Source organism: Anomaloglossus baeobatrachus, chromosome 2, assembly GCF_048569485.1.
Source record: "Anomaloglossus baeobatrachus isolate aAnoBae1 chromosome 2, aAnoBae1.hap1, whole genome shotgun sequence".
NCBI classification, from domain to species: Eukaryota; Metazoa; Chordata; class Amphibia; order Anura; family Aromobatidae; genus Anomaloglossus; species Anomaloglossus baeobatrachus.
Window position 1 is genome coordinate 148,376,089 of NC_134354.1, and position 17,796 is coordinate 148,393,884.

The 17,796-nt window shown below is 45.7% G+C and overlaps 1 protein-coding gene across 2 annotated transcripts in view; it reads left to right on the top strand.

Annotated features, from left to right (window-relative positions):
• The window catches only part of MAP3K15 (mitogen-activated protein kinase kinase kinase 15), a 272,744-nt gene that overhangs the window by 132,222 nt on the left and 122,726 nt on the right, over positions 1 to 17,796 (top strand). For both annotated transcript variants that reach the window (XM_075335432.1, XM_075335433.1), the window contains exons 5-6: positions 32 to 200; positions 3,928 to 4,034. In XM_075335432.1, the coding sequence (XP_075191547.1) occupies positions 32 to 200; positions 3,928 to 4,034 (276 nt within the window). The remainder of the gene's footprint in view (positions 1 to 31; positions 201 to 3,927; positions 4,035 to 17,796) is intronic.

The window sequence follows — 17,796 nt, forward strand, 5'->3', positions numbered from 1 at the left end:
TTACATTTCTTTTATTTGTCTTTTATTATAGTGCATACTATAAGGAAACACTGCTAAATGACATCAGGAAGGCCAGAGAGAAGTACCAAGGAGATGAACTTGCCAAAGAACTAGCTCGTATAAAACTGCGAATGGACAACACTGAGGTCCTGACATCAGATATTGTCATCAATCTGCTTCTGTCATACAGAGATATCCAGGTAACAGTCAAAGAAGAAATGGTAGAAGGATTACAGTAATAAATACAATAATAAATAATAATAAATACAGTTAGGTCCAGAAATATTTGGACAGTGACACAATTTTCGCGAGTTGGGCTCTGCATGCCACCACATTGGATTTGAAATGAAACCTCTACAACAGAATTCAAGTGCAGATTGTAACGTTTAATTTGAAGGTTTGAACAAAAATATCTGATAGAAATTGTAGGAATTGTACACATTTCTTTACAAACACTCCACATTTTAGGAGGTCAAAAGTAATTGGACAAATAAACCAAACCCAAACAAAATATTTTTATTTTCAATATTTTGTTGCGAATCCTTTGGAGGCAATCACTGCCTTAAGTCTAGAACCCATGGACATCACCAAACGCTGGGTTTCCTCCTTCTTAATGCTTTGCCAGGCCTTTACAGCCGCAGCCTTCAGGTCTTGCTTGTTTGTGGGTCTTTCCGTCTTAAGTCTGGATTTGAGCACGTGAAATGCATGCTCAATTGGGTTAAGATCTGGTGATTGACTTGGCCATTGCAGAATGTTCCACTTTTTTGCACTCATGAACTCCTGGGTAGCTTTGGCTGTATGCTTGGGGTCATTGTCCATCTGTACTATGAAGCGCCGTCCGATCAACTTTGTGACATTTGGCTGAATCTGGGCTGAAAGTATATCCCGGTACACTTCAGAATTCATCCGGCTACTCTTGTCTGCTGTTATGTCATCAATAAACACAAGTGACCCAGTGCCATTGAAAGCCATGCATGCCCATGCCATCACGTTGCCTCCACCATGTTTTACAGAGGATGTGGTGTGCCTTGGATCATGTGCCGTTCCCTTTCTTCTCCAAACTTTTTTCTTCCCATCATTCTGGTACAGGTTGATCTTTGTCTCATCTGTCCATAGAATACTTTTCCAGAACTGAGCTGGCTTCATGAGGTGTTTTTCAGCAAATTTAACTCTGGCCTGTCTATTTTTGGAATTGATGAATGGTTTGCATCTAGATGTGAACCCTTTGTATTTACTTTCATGGAGTCTTCTCTTTACTGTTGACTTAGAGACAGATACACCTACTTCACTGAGAGTGTTCTGGACTTCAGTTGATGTTGTGAAAGGGTTCTTCTTCACCAAAGAAAGTATGCGGCGATCATCCACCACTGTTGTCATCCATGGACGCCCAGGCCTTTTTGAGTTCCCAAGCTCACCAGTCAATTCCTTTTTTCTCAGAATGTACCCGACTGTTGATTTTGCTACTCCAAGCATGTCTGCTATCTCTCTGATGGATGTTTTCTTTTTTTTCAGCCTCAGGATGTTCTGCTTCACCTCAATTGAGAGTTCCTTAGACCGCATGTTGTCTGGTCACAGCAAGAGCTTCCAAATGCAAAACCACACACCTGTAATCAACCCCAGACCTTTTAACTACTTCATTGATTACAGGTTAACGAGGGAGACGCCTTCAGAGTTAATTGCAGCCCTTAGAGTCCCTTGTCCAATTACTTTTGGTCCCTTGAAAAAGAGGAGGCTATGCATTACAGAGCTATGATTCCTAAACCCTTTCTCCGTTTTGGATGTGAAAACTCTCATATTGCAGCTGAGAGTGTGCACTTTCAGCCCATATTATATATATATATAATTGTATTTCTGAACATGTTTTTGTAAACAGCTAAAATAACAAAACTTGTGTCACTGTCCAAATATTTCTGGACCTAACTGTATATAGAGAAGGTAGTTACTTCTGCCATGCTGGTAAACTCACCTTATGGCCTTTCTATTAGTATCCTACAATCAGATATGGACCACTGTAGAGATATATACATATAGACTATAATGGGTATGTGTTCTACCCACACCAGAGAACAGATAGAATATGTTTTTTTTAACTTGCAGACGTCTGAATAAGGTTTAAGGCTATGTGCGCACGCTGCGTTTTTTTGACGCTGCGTTTTTGTGCATTTTTGGCCTATAAAAACGCACAAAAACGCACCCGCGTCGAAAAAACGCATCAAAAAACGCATGCGTTTTTACCGCGATTTGGTGCGTTTTTGGCTGCGTTTTGCTGCGTTTTTGATCTCTGCGTTTTGCTGCCTTTTTCCAATGCATTGCATGGGCGGAAAACGCAGGAAAGAATTGTCATGTCCATTTTTTTTTCAAGCTCAAAAACGCAGCTTAAAAAAAAAGTTGTGTGCGGACAGCAAAAATGAAAACTCATAAACTTTGCTGGGGAAGCAGAGTCATGCAGTTTTGAGGCCAAAAACGCACCCGAAAAACGCGCAAAAACGCCACGAAAAACGCACTGTGCGCACATAGCCTTAGATTGAGAAGTGTAGGAAGGACTACTGCACTCCTTAAATTGCAGTGAAGGAAGTCATATATCTTGATCTGTAAACATGTCACATTCAGTTGCACCACACTTTACAAAGTTGCCAATGTTTTGCTGTGCCCTGACCTTGGTCTTGGCCTGTTAGGGGTAGTGTAGTGCATGTTCTGTGGAAAGGCTGACATCATGTTTTCCTATATGATTGACGGTATTTCCATCCTTCCAATGCTGACCACCAACCATCCAGAGTGCCGACCAAATCCTTCCTAAGGCTACATTCACATGAGTGACGATTCTCTCTTCTGTAAGAATTTGATCTATTATGGGAATGACACTCGGCTCAAACTTTGACCAGATCGTGAGCCGAGTGTCACTTTACTGTAATCTGATTCTCTTACATGAGGGAATTGGAGCACTGATGAGGAGAAGCTGGAGAACTTAATTTCTCCATCTTCTCCAATGTCTATATCCGTGTAAATTGGATGGCATTCCAATGTCATCCAAGTGCAGTCCGATGTTTTAAACCCACCCATAGACTTAAGTGGATGCGCAGCACCCGACATATGCTGCACCTCCCAGTATGCTGTGATTTTTTTTTTTCTTTCTTATGCTGAATTGTCATGAGAAAAAAAAGTTGGTTGGCACTGTCTCATAGAATAACTGGTCCGAAGGCTATCTGATAAAATATCGGCTAGCCCTTGTCCTTATTATATGTTCATGTGAGTGATCCTTAAGATTGAGAAATCATCTGTCCACCTTATGTACCTCTTCCAATATAAAGGAGTAATCCGTCTCCACTCACTTCTGTAGTGAGATGTGAGTGGAGCCAGTGAGATCATCTCAACAAGATAGATGCATGATATCTACCACTCGGGCACATGTGACAGCAGATATCTGTAAGCGGGTCATCTCCAGCCCTGCTCACCTCCCAATACTGAAGTGTACACATCCGGATTAGTCCTTTAAACTTCCCTGTGACTTGTTCTTTTTTACTCTAATGCAACTAGATGACTTCTTCAGACTCCTGTGTCAGAAGTAGCATTGCAAGCGGCTTGTGTCAGCTCCCTGAGATCTTTCTATCTAGATGGTGAGAGGTTGTGGTTTATGGAAACATGATAATTCACAAGGGAAAATAATCGTTAATCTGACTTAATTGCCTGTTATATGACTAATGAAATATTGGCAAGAGAAAGGAAAAGCTCAAAGCAGATAACAATTGGTGTAATCTAATTTATACTGAACCACAGAAAACAAATGGTGCGTTTTTTAAATTATTTTTTGAATGAGCCCTCCCAATGGGTGTCTTTATGTGGTGGCACTGTATAATGAACCTTGTGTATCCTGAGTGTTCTTCTGGGTGGGCTGTGTATGCAGCAAATGAGCATTTGTTTCATTTTTAGGATTACGATGCCATGGTCAAACTGGTGGAAACTCTGGAAATGCTGCCAACTTGTGACTTGGCAGATCAGCACAATATAAAGTTTCATTATGCCTTCGCACTCAATCGGTAAGAATCCCTTATTAAAGTTATTAATTTTAACATACTTTTAGATTAGGTGTTTTTTCATTACTGTATTTAGGTTTATGTAGAAGAGACGAAGAAAAGGTGACATTTTCTATTTAATTTCCCTGTTTCTTTCCAAGAACTCATTCGGAGGAGGATTCAAATCACTATAATAAGATGTCTTTTTCCATTAAGGTTAGATATGAGCAAACCCGAGGTTCGGTGTTCAGCGTTCGTACCGAACATAGACTTTACCAAAAACAACAGGTTTGGAGTTTGGGTGCTTTACGTATAAAAACCACGAGGTTAAGGATTGCTGTGCTTGGGTACGCTCGGTGCTGAGCCCAGTGTGAGCCGCTTGCAGTGTTTGATCTGCTCGCACTGGAGGTAACAACAGCGTGATCGGATGTACTGTGCACCAAAAAAAAGAAACCCCTCTCCACCCTTCCTCTGGAAGTGATCTGTTTATGGCTGTTTACATGTGGGCAGGGACCTGAGCTGCCCAATTAGGCTACTTTCACACATCCGGCTTGAGCTCTGTGGCTCAATCCGGCTGTGCAAGCTATGCAACGGATGCGGTGAAAACACCGCATCCTTTGCATAAGTTTTTCCTTTGCAGCCAGTCCGGTTTTTGCCGCTTGCGGCATGCTACTGAGCATGCGCAGTGGCAAAAACCGCATGCGGCGGCCGGATGCGGTTATTGCCGCATCGCGCCGCATCCGGCCGCCATAGGCATGCATTGAAAAATGCGCCGCATCGGCCGAATGCGGCGCGATGCGGTTTTTTTTGCCGCACGAAAAAACGTGCCAGGCAACGTTCCATCCGGCCGCCGCATCGGCTAAATCTGCCGCATGCGGCAAAAACCGGATGGAACGCAAGGCCATGCGGCACAATGCGGCACTAATTAAAGTCTATGCAGGAAAATCGCAACCGGCAGCAAAAAAAAACGGTTGCGATTTTCCTGCAAAGTGCCGGAGTGTGCCGCATTGCAGAAACCGGAGGTGTGAAAGCAGCCTTAGTGACTTCCATTGGGGTTCAGGTCAAGTGTTGCTCCCAAACCAAAATGTATCTAGGGTCCGGCGGAATCTGCCAAACTGAACTTCCACGGGTCCATTCATGTCTAATTAAGATGTCATTTCTTATTTTACCAGAAAAATGCGAAATCTAAAGTAACACTAAACCTGTATCATTTTCAGATGCACATTGCATTTCAGCAAAACAATGAGCATATTAGCCTGAAAAATCTCCAAAGCGCTCAGTCCACACAGCGTTACAGCCTTTTGTTGTAGGCATGCAGGCCTTGCCTATCCCGCTAACAAAAGTCGGAGATATGTCACTATGTAGGCAAATAAGGCATACATTGCCCATTGGGTCCATTGGTAAATGAAAAAGCACACACATACGCACACAATATATGTGTTTTATTTACAGTGGACATGTATAGAGGAACAAAGTCTACTGCACTTTCCTACACCATTGAAAGAAGATATACCATAATGTATCAAGACAGGCAAGACATACATCGTCAACATGCAAGGCCTGGCTACAATGTATACTGGATTAGTGTCTTTTTGCCTTTGTACGGGGCTGGGCTATTTAATGACATCTTTATATACTGTATATATACAGTGTGTGTATATATCTATATATATAATTGCCTTATTCTGTCTGTCTGTCTGTCTTGCTCCAAAATTGTGTCCTTACGGTGACACAAAGCTGATTGGCCGCTGGGCTCGCCATGGCCCCGCACGGATTGGCCGGCCGCTCGCCCAGGCTCCGCCCCCCACACGGATTGGCCTCTCGCCCCGGCACCCTGCACGCATTGGCAACTCGGCCACGCCCCGCCCCCCTCACGCAATGCACGCTCGCTCTGGCCCCGCCCCCCGCACGCATTTCCCGAACCGACACGGAGCCACGACTCCCAGGTGAGTACTGTACCCCCGGGAGCCCACATCAGCGTACGCCGCCAACCCAGCCGACACATACCCTCGCATTGCTGGGGTTGCCGCCGTATGCTGGTGTGGGCTCCCGTGCGAGCGGGGGACGGGATACGCTGGTAACCATGGTAGCATAGTTACCAGCGCATCAAGGTCCTGCAGCGGCGGAACATACACACGCACACACATAACAACACACACACACACACATCAGATCACACTCATTCTCACACACACATCACATCGCATCCACACACTCACAACATCCTGGGATATCGCTTGCTTCTCGGCGGCGATACTGTGGAGTGACCTTCCAGGACCTGCCGGAGGATCACATGGCCAGAAGCATGTGGTATCTCCGGATGTTGTGAGTGTGAGCGCGTATGTGCGATATCGTCAGTGTGTGTGTGAGTGTATGCGATCGGATGTGTGTGAGTGTGTTCTGATGTGTGAGTGTGTGTGTGTGAGTGTATGCGATCGGATCTGTGAGTGTCGGCAGAGGAGCACGGCGTGCTGGGGGAGGCTGGGAGGAGAGAGGCTGATCCTGGGGAAGGCTGGGAGGGGGAGTCTGATGCTGGGGGAGACTGGGAGGAGAGAGGCTGATGCTGGGGTAGGCTGATGCTGGGGTAGGCTGATGCTGGGGTAGGCTTATGCTGGGGTAGGCTGGGAGGGTGTAGGCTGATGCTGGGGTAGGCTGATGCTGGGGTAGGCTGATGCTGGGGGAGGCTGGGAGGGTGTAGGCTGATGCTGGGGGAGGCTGAGAGGAGAGAGGCTGATGCTGGGGGAGGCTGGGAGGAAAGAGGCTGATGCTGGGGGAGGCTGGGAGGGGGAGGCTGATGCTGGGGGAGGCTGGGAGGAGGGAGGCTGGGAGTAGAGAGGCTGATCCTGGGGAAGGCTGGGAGGGGGAGGCTGATGCTGGGGGAGGCTGGGAGGAGAGAGGCTGATGCTGGAGGAGGCTGGGAGGAGAGAGGCTGATGCTGGGGGAGGCTGGGAGGAGAGAGGCTGATGCTGGGGGAGGCTGGGAGGCGAGAGGCTGATGCTGGGTGAGGCTGATGCTGGGGGAGGCTGGGATGGGGAGGCTGATGCTGGGGGAGGCTGGGAGGAGGGAGGCTGGGAGGGGGGAGACTGAGAGAAGAGAGGCTGATGCTGGGGGAGGCTGAGGCTGGGAGGAGAGAGGCTGATGCTGGGGACAGAGAGGCTGATGCTGGGGACAGAGAGGCTGATGCTGGGAGGAGAGAGGCTGATGCTGGGAGGAGAGAGGCTGATGCTGGGAGGAGAGAGGCTGATGCTGGGGGCAGAGAGGCTGATGCTGGTTCAGCATGGGGGATGGAGCACGATGGAGGGTGTGCAGCATGGGGGATGGAGCACGATGGGGAGTGCGCAGCATGGGGGATGGAGCACGTTTGGGAGTGTGCAGCATGGCGGATGGAGCACGTTTGGGAGTGCGCAGCATGGCGGATGGAGCACGCTTGGGAGTGCGCAGCATGGTGGATGGAGCACGTTTGGGAGTGCGCAGCATGGCGGATGGACCACGTTTGGGAGTGCGCAGCATGGCGGATGGAGCACGTTTGGGAGTGCGCAGCATGGCGGATGGAGCACGATGGGGGGTGCGCAGCATGGGGGATGGAGCACGATGGGAGGTGCACACCTCCCCCCAACACACACACACACAACACACCACACACACACTGGGAACCACAAACACCGCCCTACACAGACACCCACACACACAGACAACGCTGCACACACACAACACCCAACACACAAACACCGCGGCATACATAAATATACGCACATACCACGCAACACACACACATTGCACAAAACATACCTCCCCCCAAAACACACCACACCCACACAAACCGCGCAACACACACACACACAACGCTACAGACACACAGCGCTCCACAAACAATGCAACACACGCAACACACATACAACACCGCTCTCACCCCCCGCCACACCCAGACAACACCCAGAATATGTACAGCGCCCTACACAAACACTTGGTAACTACAGACAACAACATCTATATATATATATATATATAAACAAAAATCATACATTAACTACACAATACGTAAATTCTAGAATACCCGATGCGTAGAATCGGGCCACCTTCTAGTATATAATATATATATATATATATTAGTACATAGGAAGGCAGAGCAGATTGCAGGTTCCTTTTAGGGCTCATTCAGATACACTAAGGTATTTTACTACAAATGTGCGCTGTTCAAGTAAAAATTAAACAGCACACTGACTAATTTAACTCAATGGGGCTGTTCAGAATAGTTTTATTTTCAAAAATAACAGTGCACTATATTTTCATATTTTGAATGAGACTTGCCCATTGAAGGCGAAGGGTGCACAAAAACAAATCGGATCCCATTCGGAACTTACATATGGCGTCTAACCAGAGTCTTGTATGCAAGTCATAAAGTGAAGCTATCAGCAAATTATCTTCGGTTTAAAGCTCATTGTATGAACATAGCCTTATGGCCACGTCACACTAAGCAACACCGCTAGCAACATCGCTGCTGAGGCACAACTTTCTAGCGATGTTGCTGTGTGTGACATCCAGCAACAACCTGGCCCCTGCTGTGAGGTCGTTGGTTGTTGCTGAATGTCCTGGACCATTTTTTAGTTGTTGCTCTCCCGCTGTGAAGCACACATCACTGTGTGTGACAGCGAGAGAGCAACAACTGAATGTGCAGTGAGCAGGGAGCCGGCTTCTGCGGACGCTGGTAACCAATGTAAATATCGGGTAACCAAGAAGCCCTTTCCTTGGTTACCCGATATTTACCTTCGTTACCAGCGTCCGCCGCTCTCACGCGGCGAGTGTCGGCTCCCTGTTCCCTGCACACATAGCCAGACTACACATCGGGTAATTAACCCGATGTGTACTCTGGCTAGGAGTGCAGGGAGCCAGCGCTTAGCGGTGTGCGCTGGTAACCAAGGTAAATATCGGGTTGGTTACCCGATATTTACCTTAGTTACCAAGCGCAGCATCGCTTCCACATGTTGCTGCTGGCTGGGGCCTGGTCACTGGTTGCTGGTGAGATCTGCCTGTTTGACAGCTCACCAGCAACCCGTGTAGCGACGCTCCAGCGATCCCTGCCAGGTCAGGTTGCTGGTGAGATCGCTGGAGCGTCGCTTAGTGTGACGGTACCTCTAGGGCTCATTCGCACGTAACTGCTGAATATTCTGCAGCGATTTGACAGCACATGTGCGCTTCAAATTGCTGCAGACACACTGCATAATGGATGCAGTTTTTTTGTAGAAAAAAGCCAATTTCATGCGCTCGGGATGCTGCCCCCACCACAGACAGAGTGGGAGCTGCATCCATAGCGCATGGAATAATTGACATGCTGCTTTTTTGAACGCACGGATTTGGGTCAAAATTTTAGCACCCAAATTGCTGCGTTCATAAAAGCATCGTGCGCACGTCTCATGCACAATCTTCATAGATTGTGCAGGGGATGCAGAACGCATGCATTTACGCAACAAGCGCACGAGACCTTACAGCTCTGGTTTTTAGAGCCGCCTCCTGCACTATAACTGGAATCAGAGAGAGCTCTGAATCCTGTTGTGGTAAGATAAATGTTGAAATTTTAGGCCCAGTCACATCCACAGTGTACATATGACTTGGCCCATGTGCAGGTCTGTGCACCGTCGGTTCCAATTTTTACACATGGACCTTAGGTCTGTGTGGAAAATTGTTCATGTGCACTTGCACATTGACCAATATTAGCCAGTTCACTTTTGACAAGTGGCACACGTTTGTCTGAATGTTGCTTTGGATTGAACCGTGAGGAATCCCTCTTAGGACCCGATTGTACACTGGTAGATCCGTCGACTTAAAAAATGTCATGGGAAGGGATTAATTACCTAAATTATCATAATCAGATCTTTACCTTTGTGTGAAACTGATCTAACACTAGAAGAATTATTACTGTGGAACAAGCAGAGGAATAGTATAAGGGTGGAAACACATCTATGCGAGTAAAATCGGTCCGACTGGGCTGAAAAAAACTCGGCTGATTTTAGTTCACGTTAGGTCCGAGTGCAACGCAAGTGCGATGCTTTTTCTGAATAAATTAATGATTTTACTAGCGTGTGTAATGCGTGTGTAATGCGTGTGTGATGCGTATTTTTTCTATGTCATCTGCCATTCAGCGCTGCTACATGGCCGCTGACAGCAGACACAGACGGCCATGTAGCAGAGCTGAATGGCAGATGACAGCAGACACAGACAGAGCCGCACAATCAGAATGAACTCGGGTGAACTTCACCCGACTTCATTGTCATGCTGCAGCTCTGTCTATGTCGCGTCCTGATTAGCGGTCACCAGTGAAGGACTCACCGGTGACCGCTAAACTCCTGAGTGACTGAAGTTAGCAGCCCTCTCTCATATACTCACCGATCCCCGATCACCGGCCCGGCGCTGCACGGCATTCACACTGCTCCGGCGGCTTTTACTATTTTGAAAAAGCCGGCCGCTCATTAAACAATCTCGTATTCCCTGCTTTCCCCGCCCACAGGTGCCTATGATTGGTTGCAGTGAGACACGCCTCCACGCTGAGTGACAGGTGTCTCACTGCAACCAATCACAGCAGCCGGTGGGCGGGTCTATACTGTGCAGTGAAATAAATAATTAAATAATTAAAAAAAACGGCGTGCGGTCCCCCCCAAATTTTAATACCAGCCAGATAAAGCCATACAGCTGAAGGCTGGTATTCTCAGGATGGGGAGCTTCACGTTATGGGGAGCCCCCCAGCCTAACAATATCAGTCAGCAGCCGCCCAGAATTGCCGCATACATTATATGCGACAGTTCTGGGACTGTACCCGGCTCTTCCCGATTTACCCTGGTTCGTTGGCAAATCGGGGTAATAAGGAGTTAATGGCAGCCCATAGCTGCCACTAAATCCTAGATTAAACATGTCAGGCGTCTATGAGACACCCTCCATGATTAATCTGTAAGTTACAGTAAATAAACACACACACACATGAAAAAATCATTTATTAGAAAAAAAAACCACAAACAAATTCCCTCATTACCAATTTAATAAGCCCCAAAAAGCCCTCCATGTCCGGCGTAATCCACGGACCTCCAGCGTCGTTTCCACCTTTGCTGCATGGAGGTGACCGAAGCTGCAGTGGCTGAGCTGCCACTGAGGTTACCCGGTGGCCGCCACTGGATCCAGCGGTGGCCGCGATTAACCTCAGTGACACCTCAGCAGATCACGCTACTCACCTCAGTTGCTGCGTGGAGGTGACAGGAGCGGCGGTGTCTGCTGCAGCTCCGGTCACCTCCATGCAGCAAAGCTGGAAACGACGCTGGAGGTCCGTGGATTACGCTGGACATGGAGGGCTTTTTGGGGCTTATTAAATTGGTAATGAGGGAATTTGTTTGTGTTTTTTTTTTCTAATTATTTTTTCAGGTGTGTGTGTGTTTATTTACTGTAACTTACAGATTAATCATGGAGGGTGTCTCATAGACGCCTGACATGATTAATCTAGGATTTAGTGGAAACATGGGCACCACTTCTGCATTTATCACCCACCCCTGGTTTTGGCTTATAGATACTGCGGTAACAAACTCATCAAATACTCAACGTCTGCAGTTAGGTTTTTGTGTTAAGACCCCGTCACACGCAACGACATATCTAACGATATATATCGCCGGGGTCACGGATTCCGTGACGCACATCCGGCATCGTTAGCGGTATTGTTACGTGTGACACGTATGAGCGACCGCTAACGATGGAAAATACTCACCAAATCGTCCATCGTTGACACGTCGTTCATTTTCAAAAAATCGTTTATTATTGAGGTCGCAGGTTGTTCGTCGTTCCCGAGGCAGCACACATTGCTGCATGTGCCACCTCGGGAACGAGGAACATCACATTACCTGCGGCAATGAGGAAGGAAGGAGGTGGGCGGGATCTTCTGCCCGCTCATCTCCGCCCCTCCGCTTCTATTGGACGGCGGCCGCTTAGTGACGTCACTGTGACGCCGCATGAACCGCCCGCTTAGAAAGGAGGCGGTTAGCCGGCCACAGCGACGTCGCTACGCAGGTAACTCCATGTGACGGCTCCGAATGATATTGTGCGCCACGGGCAGCGATTTGCCCGTGACGCACAAACGACGGGGGCAGGTAGATCGCTAGCGATATCGCTGCGTGTGACGGGGCCTTTACTTGTATTGCATTGGTTTCTCTTTGTTTTTTTTTTTAATTTTCGCTATTTTTTTCATATCATGATTTTTATTAAAAAATAATAAAAAAAATAGTATATAGTGTAAATGAAACTAATAATCTGGTTCAGGAGATTGATATAATTATTTCACGGGGCCCTCGTATTAACAGTACACTCTCTGCATGTTGATGTATTTTATCTGCAATATCCTGGTAAATTTCAAGTACATTTTTTATGTATAGATCTAATGACCATTTTATCTTTTGATACTTTTTTAAGAGTATTGATGATTGTCTGCTGTGTAATTTTTTTTTTCTATTTATTTGTTCCATGTTTTTGGTTGTTTTTTGTGAATAATTAGTGCATAGGAGCCTGTTTATAATATATTTATTTCTAAAGAGTTCCTTAAACCACTCTACATGCAGCCTAATGTTATGTTCTTGGGTGAATGTGCAGTAAAAGTGGTGCTATGAATGCAGTGAGTAGCTTCTTCCTCCATTAGAAGTCTCTGTATCCTTGTATAAATGGTGCTTATCGATGTATATCATACATTGTCCTCCTTGAACTCGTACTACTCAGATTATATTAACATGGAGTGTTATTAGATTCTTTATACTGCTCTGTCGGCCTAGGGCTGCATCCTCATTCCTCACAATCTTATGGATATATTACAGCTCCCGGCATTTGCTCTTTTCATGCATTCTCTCACGTTAATGATCTGTCACCAAGTCAAAAGTGACCCGTTTTTGTCTGTATTTTATTCCCACTGCTTCCCTGGGTATGACTTTTTTTTTTTTCTTCGAAATTCAGTTACACATTTACAGAGATCATACTTGGACCGTCTTTCATGGATGTTTTTATACACCCTGATGGCACTTAATTTAGATGAAGGAATCGCTTATACTTATCTTGCTTTGCAGTAATAAATGACAAGTTAAACAACACTGCCCCTCCTCTAATAAGCAGCTCACTGTCAATAGACTACGTACACAAAAAGCTGTGATATGGGTGGGGTTAGCTTTCTGAGCTCTGCTTCATGCTATAGCTAAGCATCCCTGATAGTTTAACTGGGTGCAGCAGTTATGAGGCGATATGATACATCTCTGAATTCTGGCTCTCTTTTCCTTCATGTTGCTGCTCTCAAATGAGGTAACTAAAAACTGGTGACAGATTCCCTTTAAAAGGAATACTTTGTGATAAAATGACCTTTTGTTTGAATTATTTTGTGTTTTATCTTGTTTTCCTTTTATTATTTTGCGACCTTTATTAACTCTTTAAGGATTTGCCCATTTTAGGTCTTTAGGATACAGCAATGTTTAGTTTTTTATGTTTTATTTTAGTGTCTCAATACAGGAGCCATAATTTTTTTTATATTTTCACCAATGTAGCTATGTGAGAGCTTATTTTTTTCCTGAGGTGAGTTGTATTTGTCAGTGGCAGCATTTTGGTGTAGGTATAATTTATTACCTAGCATTTCTTAAAATGAATCTGTCAGCAGGATTTTGTTATGTAATCTGAAGAATGCATGTTGTAGGGATGAACACACAGATTTCAGTGATGCGTCTCTTATCACTGTGTGTTGTTTACCTGCAATGCTTGTTTTAACTTCAGGAGATTATCATTGCTGGACTACGTCAGCTAGTCAGGCACACTCCCTCCTGTGACTAGTGGCTCACTGTCTATAAACATTGTATGTAGAGAGCCTTGTGTGGGAGGGAAAAAAAATGATAGTTTCACAACAGCTGCACCCAGTAAATGAAGTGATACATTGTTGGATTCAAGGTCTCTTTGCCTACATCTTAGTGCTCTCACATGAGGTACCAAAAATCTGCTGACAGATTCCCTTTAACTCTTTATGTATAAGAAAAACAGTATTTTTGTTGTTTTTTGATGCTTTAAATTTTGGTGGACACGGCAGGGACAGATAAGTATGGGAAGACAGATACAGTTGACTGACACAGGGATAATGGGACCTGACAATTAACTAGCAGACTGGTAGCCAAACTAACTAAGGACATCGTGGAGGCACCTCCCCTAATGGGAGGGTGCCTTAAATACATAAGCCATAGGCTGAGAGGCATTTCTTAGAAATAGCGTGCCGGCCCTGTAAGTGGAGGGTCGGTGCGTGTGCATACTAGATACGTTCCCGGTGAGCCATTGCAGTGTGCACAGGTCCCCGGGGAGAGAAAGGCACACAAGCACATGGGCAACCGCGGAGCAGGAGGCAACCCGGCGGCGGAGGTGAGTAAGGCTAGTTTCACACTTGCGTTGGATGGCTTACGTAACATTGCGTTGTGTTACGGATGCAACGGATGCATTGCATATAGTGGCACAACGGATGCTACGGATCGTACAAAACAAAGCTTTTTATTTATTTATTTATTTATTTTTCTTCTTTACAGTTTTACCGGCAGCAGACTATTGTGAACGATCAGCTGATCGCTCTCAATAGCCGGCGGCCGGTCGCTCAGCTGAGCGCTGTCACTTGCCGGCGGCCGGGCATGCCGGCGGGCAGGCGCTCAGCTGAGCGCTCTCACATGCCGGCGGCCGGGCATGCCAGCGGGCGCTCAGCTGAGCGCTGTCACTTGCTGGCGGCCGGGCATGCTGGCGCTCAGCTGAACGTTCGGCCACCGCGAGACAAAATTGATTTAAAAAAAAAAAAAGAGCATGCGCAGTGAAATCCTGAGGAGTCCGCTGCTCAAAACAACGTTACATGCTGCATTCCTGCCGCTGGGCGGAAGCAACGGAGCATCGCCCAGCGGATGCAACGCAGGTCCTTTGGCACAATCCGTCATCCATACAAGTCTATAGGAAACAGCGGAATCCGTTAACGGATTCCGCTGTTTTCCAAAAGGGCGGATTGTAACGGAAGAAAAACAACGCAAGTGTGAAAGTACCCTAAGACGGCATTCCTGCAGGCACGCTGACTCTACAATCAGGCCCATATTCCTCTACTTTCTGGAAAATATTTTTATCAGGCTCCGTATCATCAGTGGAACGATTACAATGACTAATAACACCATTCATATCAGGCGATATCACAGCTGATTCTGCTCATCTCCCTTTTGCGGTGCCCTTTAGCTAATTCGATGTAACAATACAAAATGGGGTCATAGTCTGTTCATTGAGGCTAATGTATATGTGAATTTGCTGAAACAGTAAGTTAAAGTCTAAGCTCAATGAGAAAAATTCCAAGAGTTCTCATTTTTTATTTTTAATACAGATTGTGATATGAGGGTAAAAAAATCTTGCCTTTAAAAAAAAATAATAAATTTTAAAGGGGTTGTCCAAACCTGGGGCAAATGTTTGCAGGCCTGGTATTCCTGCTGTGAGTGTGAAATTTGCATACTTGCAATCTGGATTTTTGTACTCAGATGCCTATTAGATGTGTGTCGCTTCTCTCAATTGAATTCTCTGGAGACAAGTCAAATCTGTTTAGTCTGTACATGACTGCAAGTATAAAGAGCGAATACATGCAATTATTTGACCGCTCACACCAACACCAGGAATACCATGGAAATTGTGACAGTCTGTGCAATACATGCTTCACAGTTTGACAGTCTAATAGAGTAACTATAGACTTTTGTCTCAAGCCTGGACAACCCATTTAAAGGGAATCTGTCACCAGGTTTTTGCCACCTAATCTGAAAGCAGCATAACGTAGGGGTCAGAGATCCTGATTCCAGCGATGTGTCATTTACTGGGCGGTTTAGTGTATTTTTGATAAAATCACTGTTTAATCAGCAGTACATTATCATTTGAGGACTACTTGGTGTGCTGCCAGGTAGTCCAGCATATTCATGAGCTCTGTCATTGATTTTATCAATGATAGCAAACAGCTCAGTCACTAATTTTAAGATTTTAGAATTTAAAAACAGTAGGTCATTTTCTAAAGACACAATCCCTTTAAAAAAAAAAAAAAAAAATTAGTCCAGTTTCTATATAGCATGAATACCTGCTTTGTATTTTCCTCAGATCTTGATGGTCACTACGGTATTAAGCTAACCTCTATTAGGACAGGACTGTGCTTTTCAACTTCAGCTTAGCAAAAATGTCTACATGGAGTCTGAGGTAGTCTAAGACACGCCTCCTTTTTCCTCATTGGTTCAGGCTGCTGCACTCTCCTGCCCCTGCTGCTCTTTTTCCTTAGATTGGTTCACAGGGAGTTCCCTATACGAAGACTGATTTATGATGGAAAAATGGGCATTAGGTATTTTTTGCACATCCATAGACAGAAATCAACCTTAGTAAAGATGGGCCTAGGCGTAGTCTTAAGGAAGTTTTGTAATTCTGCCAGCGTAATATAACATGGGGGATTGTAAACAAACTGATAGACTTCGTTTCAGTTGATATTTTAGCTTCCCCCATGGTTTTCGCACCTCCTCTAAAGTAGAAAATTGCATGTAAGTGGCATCAGCTATAAATTGGTTCAGCTCTTGTAAATCTATGAAAAGCACCAGACAGGTGCTAGAGCAAACAAAGGCCTCATCCCCACACCTGCCTGACCCCCTCTGTAAGTGTTATTTACACCACATCAGAGGGAAATTTAATCTCGCCTGTTATTAGACTGGACAACATGTCTACCTAACTACTTCAGTCAACTATGAATTAGTGAATGTGATGACACCGCCATCCGGCAGCACTAAACGACTGCCAGTAAGCTGTTTGCTGATCGGCGGTCACTTAATTGCCTGCTCTTCAGATGCACACTGAGCGATCAGTAATAAATGTTATTGTGCGCATTGCTGCCATTGATCTCGGCAGCACAGGTCCTGTTCACACAGGGTGATGTGCTGCTGAACCGTGATGACCCTCAGGCAATCGTCAGCCTGTTTATACTGTCCAGTTATCATAAAACAAGTGCCCGTAGGCTTGCTCATTCATGATAATCGTGCAGTGTAAATGCATCTTCAGAAACAACATATTTCCTTAGTTAGATACTATATGGGGAATATATAGCTGAAAAATATAAGTATTAAAGTATTTGGGAGACAATAAATTTCAATCATTACGGAGTCCCTTTTGTATTATCGTTGGGGTTAACAGCAAGCATGTTATATATTTTATTTTTTTTTTTTTTACTGGTTGGGTCACATGATGCATAATTTTATGCTGACATTTTTACACATTGTTACACTCCTGTCACCGGATCTAGCCTTTGCTCGCCTCACCCTAGTCCACTGAACTCTGCTGTGCTTGATGTCGGGCTTTGCAGGAGGCCTGTTGTTCTCTGATGTGCTCCTCTGCCTGGCTAACCAAGGCTCACCAAGACACATCTGTGTCTTAAGCCCGCTTTTACACTCTACAATATATCTTACGATGTGTCAGCGGGGTCACGTCATAAGTGACGCACATCCGGCATCGTAGGGTACATTGTAGTGTGTGACAGGTACGTGCGATTGCAATTGAACGTTAAAACTTTCATCGCATACACGTCGTTCAATCCTGACGAATTGCACGACGGGTTATTCAATGTTCCTGAGGCAGCACACATCGCAGTGTGTGACACCCCAGGAACATTGAACAGATCTTACCTGCCTCCCGCGGCTCCAGCCGGCAATGTGGATGTAAAGAGGTGGGCGGGATGTTTACGTCCCGCTCATCTCCGCCCCTCCGCTTCTATTTG